The 15,446-nt window shown below is 33.4% G+C and overlaps 2 protein-coding genes across 5 annotated transcripts in view; one reads left to right on the forward strand and one right to left on the reverse strand.

Annotated features, from left to right (window-relative positions):
• Positions 1 to 648: 648 nt before the first annotated feature.
• Positions 649 to 10,195, forward strand: LOC117168505 (another transcription unit protein). Of its 4 annotated transcripts, none has more exons than XM_033354219.1 (6): positions 649 to 826; positions 3,632 to 5,194; positions 5,292 to 5,683; positions 7,287 to 7,877; positions 7,967 to 8,168; positions 9,829 to 10,195. In XM_033354219.1, exons 1-6 carry the CDS (start codon positions 781 to 783, stop codon positions 10,005 to 10,007), a joined length of 2,973 nt encoding a protein of 990 aa, XP_033210110.1. In that variant the 5' UTR covers positions 649 to 780; the 3' UTR covers positions 10,008 to 10,195. The 4 variants fall into 4 exon arrangements, with proteins under 4 accessions (XP_033210110.1, XP_033210111.1, XP_033210112.1 ...); XM_033354220.1 differs by having other exon boundaries at positions 9,832 to 10,195; XM_033354221.1 differs by having other exon boundaries at positions 7,967 to 8,147.
• A 71-nt stretch (positions 10,196 to 10,266) lies between these two features.
• The window catches only part of LOC117168506 (CDC42 small effector protein homolog), a 63,414-nt gene continuing 58,234 nt past the window's right edge, over positions 10,267 to 15,446 (reverse strand). Inside the window, exon 3 of the mRNA XM_033354223.1 lies at positions 10,267 to 12,295. Coding sequence (XP_033210114.1) covers positions 12,287 to 12,295 — 9 coding nt within the window. The 3' untranslated portion in view covers positions 10,267 to 12,286. The remainder of the gene's footprint in view (positions 12,296 to 15,446) is intronic.

Genomic DNA, 15,446 nt, shown 5'->3' on the forward strand with positions numbered 1-15,446 from the left:
ACATCAATAATTGATGCAATTCTTGCTACGAATAAGCTATTTTTTACCAATTAATCTTTTTTGTTTGAAAATTCATCTCTGGTAATAGAGATTTATTTTTTCTTTAGTTAAAAATGCAACAATAAATAAATAATGTACTATATACAATCATGTAATGTATTATGAATAATACATAATGCATTTGCAACAGTAACACTTTTTAGACTGAAACCAATTTTTGAGTGAGTTATAGCCTTAAATCAGCTATTTTTAAAAATAATAAATCACCTAGTGGGCACAAGAATCGATATATATATATATATATATATATATATATATATATTCAAAATTCAACTAAATATCAAAATACAATATTTGTACTTTTGATCGTAGGAATATAAAGCGTTTCAAATTGAATTTAATGTGTGAAACTTTCGAACGTTTTTGAAACTTTATGGTCTAATGAAACGTTTTATTGAATCACGTAAGTACTCAATATATTCAGAAAGTATGCCCTACTTTGTATTACGCCCCAAAGACGTTAAATAAATCTTATTTAAACAAACGTAAGTCAACAATTTTCAAAACTTGCGGGCTTTTTCACTTTTTTCAAAGAAGCCACGTGACCCTGCCGTCGGCTGCAAATGCGCATTGATCCGCGAAACATAACCCTGTAAATTGTCAAAGAATTTAGTAGTTAGGATAGATTGTTTACTATAAACTCGGTATTATATACGACTTTCAAACTTGTATAATTAATCACATTTTCTTAATTAAGATTGCATTCTCTGTTCACGTAAAATGCCTCCCTTAATAGAACATTTGCGAGATTCGAGTGGAGATTCAGGTGAGTATTTTTACTATAATTTTTAGATTAGCCTCGTGACAGACTCTAACCGGAATCGGACTTGATAAATAATACTAAAGTTTGATGAAAGTAGTATAACAATTTCGTACAAAATTATAAAAAAAAGGTCCTGGTTTAGTTCTGTTGATATTGTGATGCCTGTGGAGATTGTGGAACATTGAATTGATCCCTTTAAGAATTTAAGAGGCAACTGTTTTACAAATTAACAATTGTAAATTTGTTAGTTTCAAGCTTAGAAAGATCGAGTTTTTGATAGTTTTAAAACTTCTTTTTTATGGTATAAGATGCTTAAATATATTTTATTATTCCTCAGAAATATGAAATCTTTATGAGCAAAGTTATTGTGCAAAATTTGAATTTTGAGGTTAAGATTCTCAAATATTTAACTGGAACGAAAAACAGTGTATTGTTTCAATAATTTCGATAATTAATGAAACGACGTCGTTTGATTGCCTAAAATTAAGGAATACAGCTTCATTACGAATATGCAATTATAAATTTAAATAGCAGGCAGGTCTCTAGACCAGGTAATTACTTTTCAATTTCAAATACAAAATTTCGAACGCCAAAGGTTTTAAACTTTTAATTTGTTATGATTTCTCGGCTTCCATGTTTAAATTGTGCACTATTTAACTTTTTATTACAAAAATAGTTCAATATCAAATGCTTCAGTAATATATGATTTATTTTGAATGCTTTATTCTGAAATTGCCTAAAAGGTTACAATATTCATTTTTAATGCATTAATCTTAATCCGTTGAATTTTCATAGCTCAACATTAAAGTTTTTTAGTTTAAAATACTTAAATGCAAATTTCTAAGGTTTTAAAAACATCAAAATTAAAATAATTATTTAAATTTGAATACATACAGATTAGCATTTTTAATCCCTATTTTCCTTAATAACAGTACTATTCAGAACGTCTTTAATTGAACAATATACCGCTATAGCAGAAATATGATATCTTTTTTGCAAGTACTGAAAACAGGCTTCGATTTGTTAAATTTTCAAGAGCTTAAGATTTAAGTCTGTTTAATTCTAACCGCTCAATTAAACTTTTTAACCAAAAGTGACACTTTGTTAACAAGTTGTAAAAATCTAGATAATTTTATTTATAATTCAAGTTGAGTCCAGCAAAGAAATTTTAGTAAAGAAATTTGTAGGGTGTCTACCTGACGGATGATTTTAAATCCCCATTTTTCTCATGTTAAATTGTTAATATTTCTCGTTCAGTTCAAGAGAGTTCAAACGATTTAAATGATTTCAAACGATTTTTTAATGATTTTAAGAGATTTATAAATTTTTTTAAAGATGTGTTATGTGTAAAAAGGTATTTTGGAAAAGAATTATAATTCCTAATTGGAACATCAGATGATTTCAATTATAATTCTGATTTGGAATAGAATTTTGTAAAATAATTATGATTCTGAATTTGAACAGGGATTTTTTAATTCTCTTCATTAAAATAAAAATTCTTTTCTAACATTTTCGTCCCATGTGAAAAATTCTATCTTCCAAGTCAGCCAATAATTCTTTATGAGAATTCACTGCCCTAAAATCTATATTATAATTCTTTACGGAAATCTTCTTTTCCAAAGTGACAATTATAGTTCTTTACAGAAATTCTTTTTTCCAAGTCACACATTAATTTCTAAAAATATCCTGTTTCAAATCAGAATCTGATCCCAATGAGAAGATATTGGTTTTATGTGAAAAATTAATTTCACGGATTCCATCAAATGGCGACGTTTTGAGACTCCCTGAGACAGAAAAAATAGTTTTTACGTCGGTGTCTGTCTGTTCTTCGTCGTTGTCGTCGTCGTTGTTGTCGTTGGCGTTGTAGTCTGTAAATACGGTAATATTTGAAGGAAGTTTCTTTTTATGAAATTTTAAAAACTTAGGGCATTTTAAAAATTTTTAAGACCACTAGATCAAAATAAGAAAAATTTATCGCCCTTACTTTTTTTATAAAATAAAAATTACTTAAATTTGAGTGCAACGATACAAGCTATGAGAATAAGTGAGACGTATTTTTTTCTATAATTTTGAGGAAAAAAGTTTCAAATTCTGACAAATTTTTATTTGCAAACAAAAAATTTTAATTCAAACAAATTTCGATTTGAAACAATGAATTTTCAGAACCTCACTAATTCCGTCTTGAAGCAGGGATTTTTGATGTGAATTCCCTTTTTATAAATGAAAATTATTTTCCAAAATTTCCCGTTCCATGTCGAAAATGATCTGTTCCAACACAATATTATAATTCTTAATGACATTTCTTGTTCTAAAATGAACCTAAAATTGAAATTAAAATTCTTTACTGAAATTAGAAAATTCCCTCTCCCAAGCTCAAAGTTATAATTCTTTACTAAAATTCCCTATCTCAAAGTAAAAAGTACAATTTTTCACGGAAGCCTTCTGCCTTAAATTCAAAATTATATATTTTTTACCGTAAGTTCATGTGGCAATTTAGAATCATAATTCTTTTAGAAATTGCAGTGTTTAAGAGAAAATCGCAATTCTTTTGAAAAATTTACAATTCCAAGTAAAATTTTATGATTTTTTCACAAAATTCCCATTCAAACTCAGAATTAGATTACATGAAATCACTTTTCATTGGTATAGTAGTACATTCGAGAGAAAAATCCTGGTCACTGAATTCCTCGGTGAATAAATTACTGGTAATTTCCCTGCCTGGTAGACATCCTGATACATAGTTAATTTGTCCTCATTCGAATCTGCTTCAATAAGAACTGATTGCAATCAATTATTTCCATGGATCAGATTCAGACAGCGGATCAGCATCCTCAGCTTCAAGCCGTAGTGCCAGTCCCGCATCTCATGCAGCAGCGCCCACCCCAGGTGGAGCAAGAAGTGAGCGATCAGAAGATGAGAGACCACGTTCTGCAGCCTCCAATGGCAGTGGCAGTGGACCAGCAAGCCCCAGAACTCAAAAGTCCACTAGCGCATCGCCGGCCAGGTCAGAAAACAAATCCGGTTCTCACAGATCCCAAACTGGTTCTCCACATTCAGCGCGTTCAGCAAGTCCCACTTCGCAAAAAACTGGCAGATCTCGCTCTGGATCTGCTCAAAGTGCCAGGTCCGAAAGTCCAGGCTCTCCCACAAGTCGCAGATCTGGAAAATCCCATTCCCGTTCTCCCGGTCAAAAATCAAAAACTCCAGGATCCCCGCATTCCAATGCTTCCGGCTCAGCTCCTGGATCCCCTCAAAGCAACAAATCCGCTTCTCCAAAAAGCAGGAGATCTGGCAGTCCAGCAAGCAGAAGGTCACACACAAGTAGGAGATCTGGAAGTCAAACATCTCACACAAGCAGGCGATCAGGCAGTCAAACTTCCCACGCTAGTCGAAGATCAGGAAGTCAAACTTCACATGCAAGTAGGAGATCGGGAAGTCAGACTTCAAATGCTAGTAGGAGATCCGGAAGTAGGGCTTCCCCTGAGAGCAGGAGGTCTAGAAGTCGAGCATCTCGGGCTAGCAGAAGATCTGGAAGTCAGACTTCGCACGTTAGTAGAAGATCTGGAAGTAAAACATCTCCCGCTGGCAGAAGATCAGGAAGTCGAGCCTCGCGTACTAGCAGACGGTCTGGAAGTCGAGCCTCTCATGTCAGCAAAAGATCCGGAAGCCAAGCCTCTCATGCCAGCAGAAGGTCTGGAAGTCGAGCATCTCGTTCTAGCAAAAGATCCGGAAGCCAGACTTCGCACGCTAGTAGAAGATCTGGAAGTAAAACTTCTCCCGCTAGCAGATCAGGAAGTCATGCCTCACGTACTAGCAGAAGATCTAGAAGTCGAGTATCTCGTGCTAGCAAAAGATCGGGAAGTCAATCCTCTCGTGCCAGCAGAAGGTCTGGAAGTCGAGCATCTCGTTCTAGCAAAAGATCCGGAAGTCAAACCTCTCATACGAGCAGAAGGTCTGGAAGCCAAGCCTCTCGTGCCAGCAAAAGATCTGGAAGTCAAGCCTCTCATACCAGTAAAAGATCTGGAAGTCAAGCCTCTCATACCAGCAAAAGGTCTCGAAGTAGAGCGTCTCGTTCTAGCAAAAGATCCGAAAGTCGAGCCTCTCTTGCCAGCAAAAGGTCTGAAAGTCGAGCCTCTCGCGTCAGCAAAAGGTCTAGAAGTCGAGCTTCTCGATCTGACAGTCGGACCTCTAGGAGATCTGGAAGCCAGACATCTCATACGAGTAAAAGATCAGGAAGTCATACTTCGAGGACAAGTAGGCGATCTAGTTCTGCCGGTTCTGCAAAATCACATGGCAGTCCAAAGTCCAGAAGATCTGCGAGTCCCAAGGATAGAAGTGAAAATGAGTCTGAGAAATCTTTGAAAATCGCAGGTAAGTTTTTTTTTTACTTTAGCAGTAATTTCCTCCAAGAATTCAAACTTGTTACTTTTTGATAAATTAGTATTCAATAAAACCTATTTATTTTTAGGAGATGGCCAAGATAAAAAATCTGAGGATGGAAGCGACGTCGAGGGTCCAAGTCGCAAACGTAAAGAAAGCGAAAAATCTGAAGCAGAGATGGACCCGGTCCTCAAGAAGAAACGGGCGCTGATCGATTCTGATTCAGAGCCTGAACCCGAGAAAGAAACAGGTCCAGAGCCGACGGCTGATGCACTTTTTGGAGATGCGAGCGATATCAGTACTGATGATGAAAAAGATAAAACTGAAGAAACAACGGTGCAAGAAAGAAGAAGCAAAAGTCGAAGTCGTAGCAAAAGTCGCAGCAAAAGTAGGAGTAGAAGTAGGAGCAGAAGTAGAAGTCGCGGTCGTTCTGATAGTGGAGGAGAAGGACCTAGTACACAAAAACCATTAATCGAGGATGTAAGTTGCATTCTTTCGATTTAATTTTAATCTATTTTGCTTGATCAAAATAATCAGTTTGCCGATTTGAAGCTTATGGTTTATGGAGCTCCATTAAGATCTGAGTGAGCAAAAGTTGCAATCATAATGATCGTGGATTTAAAATAGAGCATTTTAAAATTAAAAAGGTGATCAAAATTGAACGCTTTCAAATAAATCCTGCAGAATTAATCAAATTGATATATGAATGGCTGGCGTCTAAAACGGGATAACCCTAATCTTTATTTTTCACGGTAGACAGTAACAACGTTCGGGTTTTGCATTTATATACTTAAAATAACAACAATCAAATTTATGTTTGGTGGTCACTCTACACACCACGTGGATTTTACGAAGTACGGATAATTTAAAAATATATTTCATGTCTTTTGTTATTGCTTATAAAATTTTGTTTGGCCATTTGTATCTGCGATTGACATAAACAACAAAAATTTAAAGTACCATTATTAAAAACGTATTTTTTTGTAACCAAAAATCGTACAATTTGAAACGGAAAGGAATATATCACTACTATAATATTTCATTGTTGAAATATATTTCTATTTTTTCGTTTAAGACATTTCAGAAATTTTACACCAAAGAAAAATAATACACGGTAGTTTGATAACATTTGAATCAAAATTGAAAATTATATGATAATTGAAAGCTATTCATATGTTATCTACAAGATTGCCAGCGGTCTAACTGAGGTTCGTTAAGCTGGCAGGACCACATTGCAAAAATGGATGAGAAACCTATACCAATAAGGTGTAGTCCCCGTTTTATCCGCTAGGTATCCCTGGGGTTACCACAATCGATCATTTTGATAATTTATTATAGAAAAGTTTAAATAAATTGTGTATTCCTTTAAAAAATGCACTTCGAAAATTTTTAGAGTTACCTTGTTTTGGATGCCAGCTATTCATATTGTGTGTTTAAACTGAAACAATTTGAAAACGAAAAAAGATTAGTGGATACGTTTTTCAGATTGAAATTGACGTGAAACAAATTTCAAGTCGAAGCATTCCAAGTAAAACAAAGATTAACATTCCAAGGATTACAGAACAAAAATCTCAAAGATTATCTCAAATTCTCAACAGTTCGAAAATTCAGTTTTAATTTTGCTCAATTTCCAACAATTCGATAATGGAATTTAATAAATAAACATTTTAATCCATACAAAAAATTGCGAAAACGGGTCATTGGTAAATTAATAGTTATTGAATGGATTCTTAGGGCGATATAAAAAAGTTTGACAAACAATACAATTTGTTAAATGAAACATTTTTATGTGTTCAAAATCATTCTCATAATCAAGAATATTTTGTCTTTTAAAAATACAATAATTAATAATTAAATTATGATGCGAACAATAAAATAGTATTTTATAATCAGACTTGAGACTACTTTCCAGTTTGAAACTTCCCTCATAATTTAAATATTGTATTCTCAAATATAGTATATTTAAAGAAAAAATGGAAAGTCTGTCGAGAATAGGGGGCACTTTTCAAAAAGGGGGATCAACACCAAGCTTCATTATTTTAATATTCGACGCTGTATTTAATTACAATTAATTACATTTTAGGATGAAGAGAAGGAAAAGGAAGATGAGGTAGAGCCTCCGCCCGAAACGAGAATCGACGTTGAAATTCCCAAAATTAGTACCGATCTCGGTAAGGAGATTCACTTTGTAAAACTGCCAAATTTTTTGTCCGTCGAAACAAGACCTTTCGACCATGAAACTTATGAAGATGAAATCGACGAGGAGGAAACTCTCGATGAAGAGGGTCGAGCCAGATTGAAACTTAAGGTCGAGAATACAATCCGCTGGAAGGACGTTTTCACGGAGAGTGGAAAAATGGTCAAGGAAAGCAATGCCAGATTTGTCCGGTGGTCAGATGGCAGCATGTCTCTTCACCTCGGCTCCGAAATTTTCGATGTCTATAAGCAACCTCTGCAGGGCGATCACAATCATCTTTATATTCGACAGGGAACTGGTCTGCAAGGCCAGGCCGTTTTCAGAACCAAGTTGACTTTCAGGCCTCACTCGACAGAGTCCTTTACGCACAGGAAGATGACCATGTCTTTGGCTGATAGATCTCAAAAGACATCTGGAATCAAGGTCCTTTCCCACGTCGGCTCGAATCCGGACCAAAACAAACACGAGATGATCAAGGTAATTTATTAGTATAAGTAATATCTTCTTGGAAGCCTTCAGTATAAATTCAATGCACTTTGCTTGACTTGAAATATATTATTTTGCAGAAAGAAGAAGAGAAACTGCGAATGGCGATGCGGGTTCAGACAAAAAACACCAAGACACCGACTGGGAAAAGAAGTGCGGGTCGCGCGTCTGCCGGATACGCAGCAGATTCATATCATGATGAAGGTTCAGATGATGAAGGTGCCATTTCTCTCGCAGCGATTAAGAGCCAGTACAAGAAAGGTGGGGCGGCTAGTAATAAAAGTAAGTTTTCTTAGAAGGTGAAATATCTGATAATCCGCTGGACCGGTCAGCTATCCGAACTGGTAATGCAGAGTAATTCGGGTAATCCAAATAGTTTTAAACTATTTTGTTGAAAATTTGTTCTTTTTATTTAATTAGTTGTTTTATGCGTTGAAAATTAATTTTTTAAACTGAAAATTCAACTATTTCATTTAAACTTCATCTATTTTGTTAAAAATTCGTCTTTATCGGTAGAAAATTAATCTCATTTGTTGAAAGTTGAATTACTTGTTTGAACTTGGTCCTTAAAAATGAATCTTTTGTTTCTAAATGGCATCATTTCAGTTGAAAATTCATCTCTGGTTAAATATTTTTTGTAAAAAACTTAATTTCTTTGATAGAAAATTTAAGTTCTATTTTTAAGTCCATTTTTGTTTGTTTGTTAAAAATGCAACTATTTGGTTGACAATTAATCTGTTCTTGTTGAAAAGTTGTGTTTTTGATTTGAAAGTTTATCTGTTTCGTAGAAATTCAATTTTTTTGTTTGTTAAAAATGCAACTGTATGGTTAAAAATGAATCATTTTCCGTTTGAAGATTCAACTATTTTGCTTGGTAAAATTCAGCTATTTTATTGATCGTGAATAATGAATCTTTATGAGTTGAAAATTCGTTTTTTTTGTTTAAATTTAATCTTGTTATTTAAAAGTTCAACTACTTGGTTGAACTACTGTGTTGAAAATTCATTTTTTGTTTGTAAATGCATAATTTTATTTGAAAATTTATCTTTGGTTGGAAGTTCGTTTTCTTCTTGTAAGATTCATTTGTATTATTTGAAATGTAACTATTCTATTTTTAATATTATATCTCTTTTAGTTAAAAATTAACCTTCTTGGTTAAAAATGTAAATTTTTGTTTAACTTGAACTGTTTTTGATTTAAAATTAAAGCCTCTTTTGGTTAAATAATAAAATATTATATTTTTCGTTGGCGATTCATTTCTTTTGGTTAAAAATAATTTACTTTGTAGAAAAGTCAACAACTTTCTCAAAAAGTCATTGTTTGGTTATTATTTTAATTGAAAATTCATCTTTCTAGTTGAAATTTTAACATTATTGTTAAAAATCGTTGCTTTTTGGTCGAAAGTTGATTTTTAACTAAAAATTTAACTATTCCGTTTTTGGTGGAAAATTGATCTTTTTTAGTTGAAAATTGAACTGTTTGGTTGAAAATGTATCTATTTCAGTTGAAAATTTAACTACTTTCTTGAAAAATTATGTATTCTGTTGAAAACTCGTATTTTTCGGTAGAAAATTAATCTTCTTGTTTGAAAATTGAACTATTTGATTAAAAGTACATCTATTTTGTTAAAGATTCTACAATTTTTATAGAAAGTTAGTTCTTTCTGGTTGAAAATTCGCGTAATTCTAGTTTTGACGGAGTAATCCACCATAATGTTATGTAATCCAGGGTAATCCTAGGCAATCCGCCGCAATCTTAGATAATTCAGAGTAACTCTTTATATCGAGATATTCCGATTTAAAGCGAAGTAATCCACCTCCGCCTGATCGCATTTTTAGGAATGGTACCCCCTCTTTTTTATTTCCCCCCTATTATCCTTAAAACTTGCATTGCGGTTATTAATATGTACAAGTGTATTTAACCTCAAAATGATTCATTTCAGTAGCTTCCAATATATATTCCTCCGATGAAGATGGCTCAGACGTTGAAGCCGTGAGGCCAAAGAAAAACGTAAAAAGCAAGGCAATACAGGATTCCGACGAGTCCAATTCTGGGTCTGAAAGTGGATCTGGCAGTGGAGGAGAAGCTGAGGAAGCTGCTGAAAATGATGCTAGTGATTAAAGAACAATATCTCGAGTTACAGTTAATTATTCTCCATGTAAATAGGGGTACATTTTTCTCATTTAGTTGACAAGAATATAAAAAAGTGTTTGAAATTAGTTTTAAATTTGGACTTTTTCTATACTGATTTTGTTCTACATCGTGGTAATTTGTTTTGTATTAATTGAAAAAATACATTCAGTTACTGGGCAATAGTAGGATATTTTTATTTCCAATTGGCGTGTTACATTTATGTCCTCTTAATTAATTATGCATACTTGATAAAATCACAAAGGAAAAATTTAATATTTATCAGAATATGAATACTATTGCTAAAAATCTTGTTGCAGTCTGTACATTCATTCAATTCAACATTGTGGAGTCTTGACTCTTGAAATCATTGTCGATCAAACACTTGTACTTGCACATTCCAGATATTGCACTCAAACATTTCCTCGGTGCAACTTAAAAGTCAATTTTGTCCTTTTTCAAATCAATTTCAGTTGTGCAAAACACTGCTTATCGAAAAGCACATACATTAATGGTACCATATATCGATTAATTATGTACAAATGCGCAAGTGTCGCATCACTAACAAAGTCGTAAATAGCTTAGTCTTATTTTTATTACTCCTCGCTAAGAACGGAAAATACCCAGAATAAGCTTCTCTGCATTTCCTGTGCGATTACGTGGATATGGGAAAACAAGTGCACTCTTCTTTTTTCTCGGCAGTCTCTTGGCTGATATATTGGTATATACAAAAATCTTCACTCGGGAGCCTCGCAAACTTACGCTTAAACTAAACTCGAAACTATACAAGTGGCAACTTAATAAATAATTCATTTCACAGGCAGCACACGACTATCTCGACTTGCGGCAGCACACCTGATAAATAAATAAATATACAACGAAAGATAACCAGTCGCAGTACCAGAAGAATTTATCCCATTGCTTCTTACATCAGTGTACAATCTGAATTTTGATTGTCCATCCATACTTTTTTGCTTAACAAAGGTCGACATTACTTACTTTCTTTCTCTCTCTCGCCAGGAATCGTAGATTATTTTAGATTTTAGAATTTATTATGTAGTTTAGAATATGTATACCCTTGTAAAATAAATTATTAAAGTTTATGTAATTCGGCAGTATTAATACAACATTTTCGAAGAAGAGAAAAACAGTTCAAAAGTGTAATATTGTAGTGAGTTATTGCATCTATAAAACTAAAGCAAGTCAAGAAAATAATAATTGATTTTCTAGTCTAGAGCGTGCATCCAATATCCCTACAAATCCAGTCCTCGCAGTAAAATATAATTATCACGACTGTGCCGAGCGTTTTTCTTTCAAGATTAGGATTAAGAAACTACCACCGCGAAAGCGAGAAACGCAGCTATCACAATATTGGGTAGAGGAGTGCAAGCGATGAGATTTTAATTAACCCGATCCGTTCGGTCAAAGGCAGGTTTATTCACGTAGGACGATTGGTAGGCACATTAAATCAAGAACCGATTAAAGTTGCGTTCGAATCAAGAGATTAAAACTACATACTCTGCTGACACATTTGTTTACTTTATTCTTAAATTCGACTGCATCTTTAGTTGGATCGTATCAGTGGTCCCGTGTAAGAGGGATTTTGAGATCGAAAGGACAGTCTCGCACTTGTAATTATTACTATCTCTCGATGAAAATCGAGAGTGCAGCTGGATATTATTATAGGTGGAATGCTAAAAAACAGCTGTTTACTACGTGACATTTCTCAGGGATCAAGAACCATTTTTGCTAATCACATGTCCCTTTCCTTAAAAATTCAAGACACAATTTCTAAACATTTGCAAAACCTTCCTCCATTTTCAGAAAGCAATTCTGAAAGATTCGTGGCTTTTGAAAAGGTTGTCTCTTTGTTAAAATGCCACAAAAAGGAAACAATGCCCTGAATAAATAAATGGTTTAAGACGAAAGGCCTTGGATCTTCTCAACAAGTCCCATAATTTTAATTGCAGAGGAAAGAGACGCATGAATAATTCATGCTTGCTTTTTTAACTCTTCTGTGCTCCCTTTTTATCTCCTTTTTTTTAGTTGCGACTATTAGTCGCCGCTGTTGTTGGTTGATGAGGTGTGTAAACCGTCGCGAGCCGATTTCTGTGTATTTACAACGAGGCTGCATAGGGACTTCCTTGTTTCAAGTTTCCCATAGAACTTCTGGATAAACATTGCTGATCCCATCATTTCCATGCGGGGTAATGCTCTTCTAGCAAAATTCGTCACAAGTCGGTCTCAAGCACCCTAGGAGCAATCGGTTCTCAGCAAGCCTGAAACATAAATTTTGCTTTAGTTTTTGTGGCAAACTTGCATTGAATTTACAATATATTCAACATTTCAATCAATTCAAAAAAATTGGAATAAACATCCAATTTTTAAACCATTCAATTTACAAAGATGAAAATAAGACCAGCTGATGATCAAACTCAAAGTAAGAAAAACTAAAAAAGAAAAATAAAGCAATCATAACAAATTCATTCAAGTTTTAAGTATCTCAATTATCAGTCCAGAAATCAAACTCACGAAATGTTTAAACAAAATCTTTAAATAAATATCCAGGGTGGCAAAAAAACTTAATTTTCAAAATTCCCTACAATTTTCACTAATTTTTTATTTTCCCTCACATGGCCTGATTAACATAAAAAAAACTAAAAATTAATAAAGTCATTGATTTCGAGCCAAAGATTACCTGTCAGGTATCAATAATGTGACTAATGTTTTTTTAAAAGAACTCAAAAGATATCGATGAAATTAATCAAAATTCCAGGTGAATTTGATCGAATTCGGGATAAATTGGTAATACTTCGAAACAATTCAAATGAATTAAAAGTATTTAGGATAAATTAAGGAAAATTAAGGAGAATTCAGGGTGAATTCCAAAGGAATTAGAATTAATTGCAAAAAGTATTCGAAAATCTCTTTAAATCTTGAAACCCTACATACAAAATCCCTTTTTTTGTTAATAAATTCATTGAAATTCATTAAGGTGGTCACCCCGTATGATGGTCCGTTTATTTACCATTTTTTGGGATTTTTTTACGAACGATAACAATATACAACTTTATTTATTTACACGTGAATAGCAAATTGTGTAAGTTTGAACCCAAAATCTTTATTATAATGCGTATGGCGCCACTCCGAAGACATCCACGTCAAAAAAAAGTGTGTCCACGACCGGCATGATTCCGGGCGAACGACTTATTTGAAATCAAAAAAACCAAACGGCATTTTAATGTGTGAAGATGTGGCCATAGCCTGAACTAGGATATTTTGGAAATATTGAAAAGTGTGTAATTGACACAGTTTTGAACTTTTTTTTTTCAAATTTCATGATTTTTTTCGATTATTTCCGTACGAAAAAAACGGCTTGGAATTTTTTAATTATCCAGTTCAGGCTATGCGTACACATGTACTGAAACTACCCCACAAATTTCAAATCAATCGGTCGAACAGTTTTTGAGATATCATGCCGGCCAATTCGTAAAACGTGGTTTCGAGTAAAACGCGTTTGAAAGTTCAAGAACGCTTTAAACAATGAAGTAAACCTAGTCGTTCTAATAGCTGTAACTTTCCAATGACTTCGAATATTGGAATATCACTTCACCAAGCATATTCTACACATGTGTAGGAATAAATTTAGGCAACAAATAAAGAACGATTTTCTCGAACGGACACACTGGGTGACCCTTTTAAATGATTATAAAATCACGTGAAACTTGATGAAATCTGATTTATTGAAATGTTTTTAAATCCCTTGCAACTTTTTACGGCTCTTGAAAATTTATTGGACGTTTTAAAAATACACGAAAATCTGTAAAATCCTTTAAAATACCTTCAAATTATTTAAATCTATTATTTAAATTTTTAATTTATTTAAACAATCTAAATTTTCAATTTAAAATTTCTCAACAACTTCTAAAACATTGTAAATATCACTCATTCTTTTAGATCTTTTGAAATCACTTAAAACTATTGAAATCTCTTGAAAATTCCTTGGAATCTCTTGGAATGTCCTAAAATATTTTTAAATAATTCAAGAAAATTCAGAAATAGCTATAATAACAAAAACGTAATTCGATTTTTAAAAAGTTGCTCAAAGTGACTGTGCAGCAGCCCTAATTATTCTTGACAGTTAATTTAAAGTTAAAGAAGTAATTACAATAATTCTTGGACTTTTGTCACTTTTTCAAAATCCGTGACTTTTCCAAGAATTCCAGGGATTTCCTGACTTGCGGCCACCCGGCAAAAATTAAACATGATATTTTATTTAAAAAATAAAAAGGCGGGAACAAAAATGGGACAATGACCGTTAATTCGTAATCTCACTTGACCCTGGAACTTGCCTAGAATAAAAAAACAAGGCAGAAATACGTTTCACGCGGTGAGCAGATCATTAGTCGAGAATTAGAGGACAAATCAGTTTAGGGCTTTTTTATTTTTTAAGGGTGAGTACTATTTTCTAAAAACTTATGTTTGCTGAGTGCTTTAAGCAACTAGGATTAAAAGGCTTATGGAATATGTGCCTACATATGCCAAGACGATTAGTACACGGCTCTGTTATTCTGTTTCTGAAGCTCAAAAACGTTCTATGAAACCCCTCGTGCTAAGAACACGTGTCTGTATCGTACGCTCAACACGTGCACCAGAGTGGCACGCCAACTTTAATTTCCAATCGCATACACCCCCATTGTTCAGGCCAGTGTTTCTATTCTATGGGTACCACCACCAGCTTTATTCGGCTCCTGTCGCTTCGTCAACTCGTTTTCTTCTCCACAGCCGGCGATTAAATTGGAATAATTGAGATCCACTTCCATGAATTATCAACCTCGTTTCATTGATTGACACTCTGAGAAAGCAGAGGGAAGTGAAATTCAAATTAGTTTTAGTGTTTCGAATTCAGATTAAAAATTTTCCTATCGCCTGATTGATTTAAAACAAAACTTTAAATATCAATAAATAAGGGTAACAGATTTACTTGAGGAAAAAAAATTCCCGGTCATTTCCCGATAAGCAAAAACTGTTCACGGTTATTGAAATAATCAAAACTGAAGTGGAACTTAAAACACTCAAAATCAAAATCTAGAATTTTAAACTATTATAAAACGGAAGCTTTTATCACTTTTTATGTGAAAAATTGAAAGTTAAACGCCGCTAACAGCCAAATTTTCCATTTTAAACTTCTATAAATTGAATAGTTTAAAGGTTTCTGGTTAAAGAATATGAATCCACGCCAAAATTTTCAATGCTCTAAATTGAAGAAAAAATAAATTAGTAAGTGTTCAAAATTATATTATTTGAGCAATTTTAAGTTCAAAACATTACAAATTCTACGATTACCGTTTTAAAATTAAAAGTTCAATTATTAGTTACACGTCAAAATTCATCAGTTTAACCCACAAATTAAATTTTTGTTGACTAGAG

Source organism: Belonocnema kinseyi, chromosome 2 (assembly GCF_010883055.1).
Source record: "Belonocnema kinseyi isolate 2016_QV_RU_SX_M_011 chromosome 2, B_treatae_v1, whole genome shotgun sequence".
NCBI lineage: Eukaryota > Metazoa > Arthropoda > Insecta > Hymenoptera > Cynipidae > Belonocnema > Belonocnema kinseyi.

Bases quoted from the DNA above. Each gene is read 5' to 3' on its own strand.
- LOC117168505 (XM_033354219.1), top strand. From the start codon at position 781: ATGCCTCCCTTAATAGAACATTTGCGAGATTCGAGTGGAGATTCAG. The intron at 5,684-7,286 runs GTAAGTTGCATT...ATTACATTTTAG, and splicing joins AAAAACCATTAATCGAGGAT to GATGAAGAGAAGGAAAAGGA. The intron at 8,169-9,828 runs GTAAGTTTTCTT...GATTCATTTCAG, and splicing joins TGGGGCGGCTAGTAATAAAA to TAGCTTCCAATATATATTCC.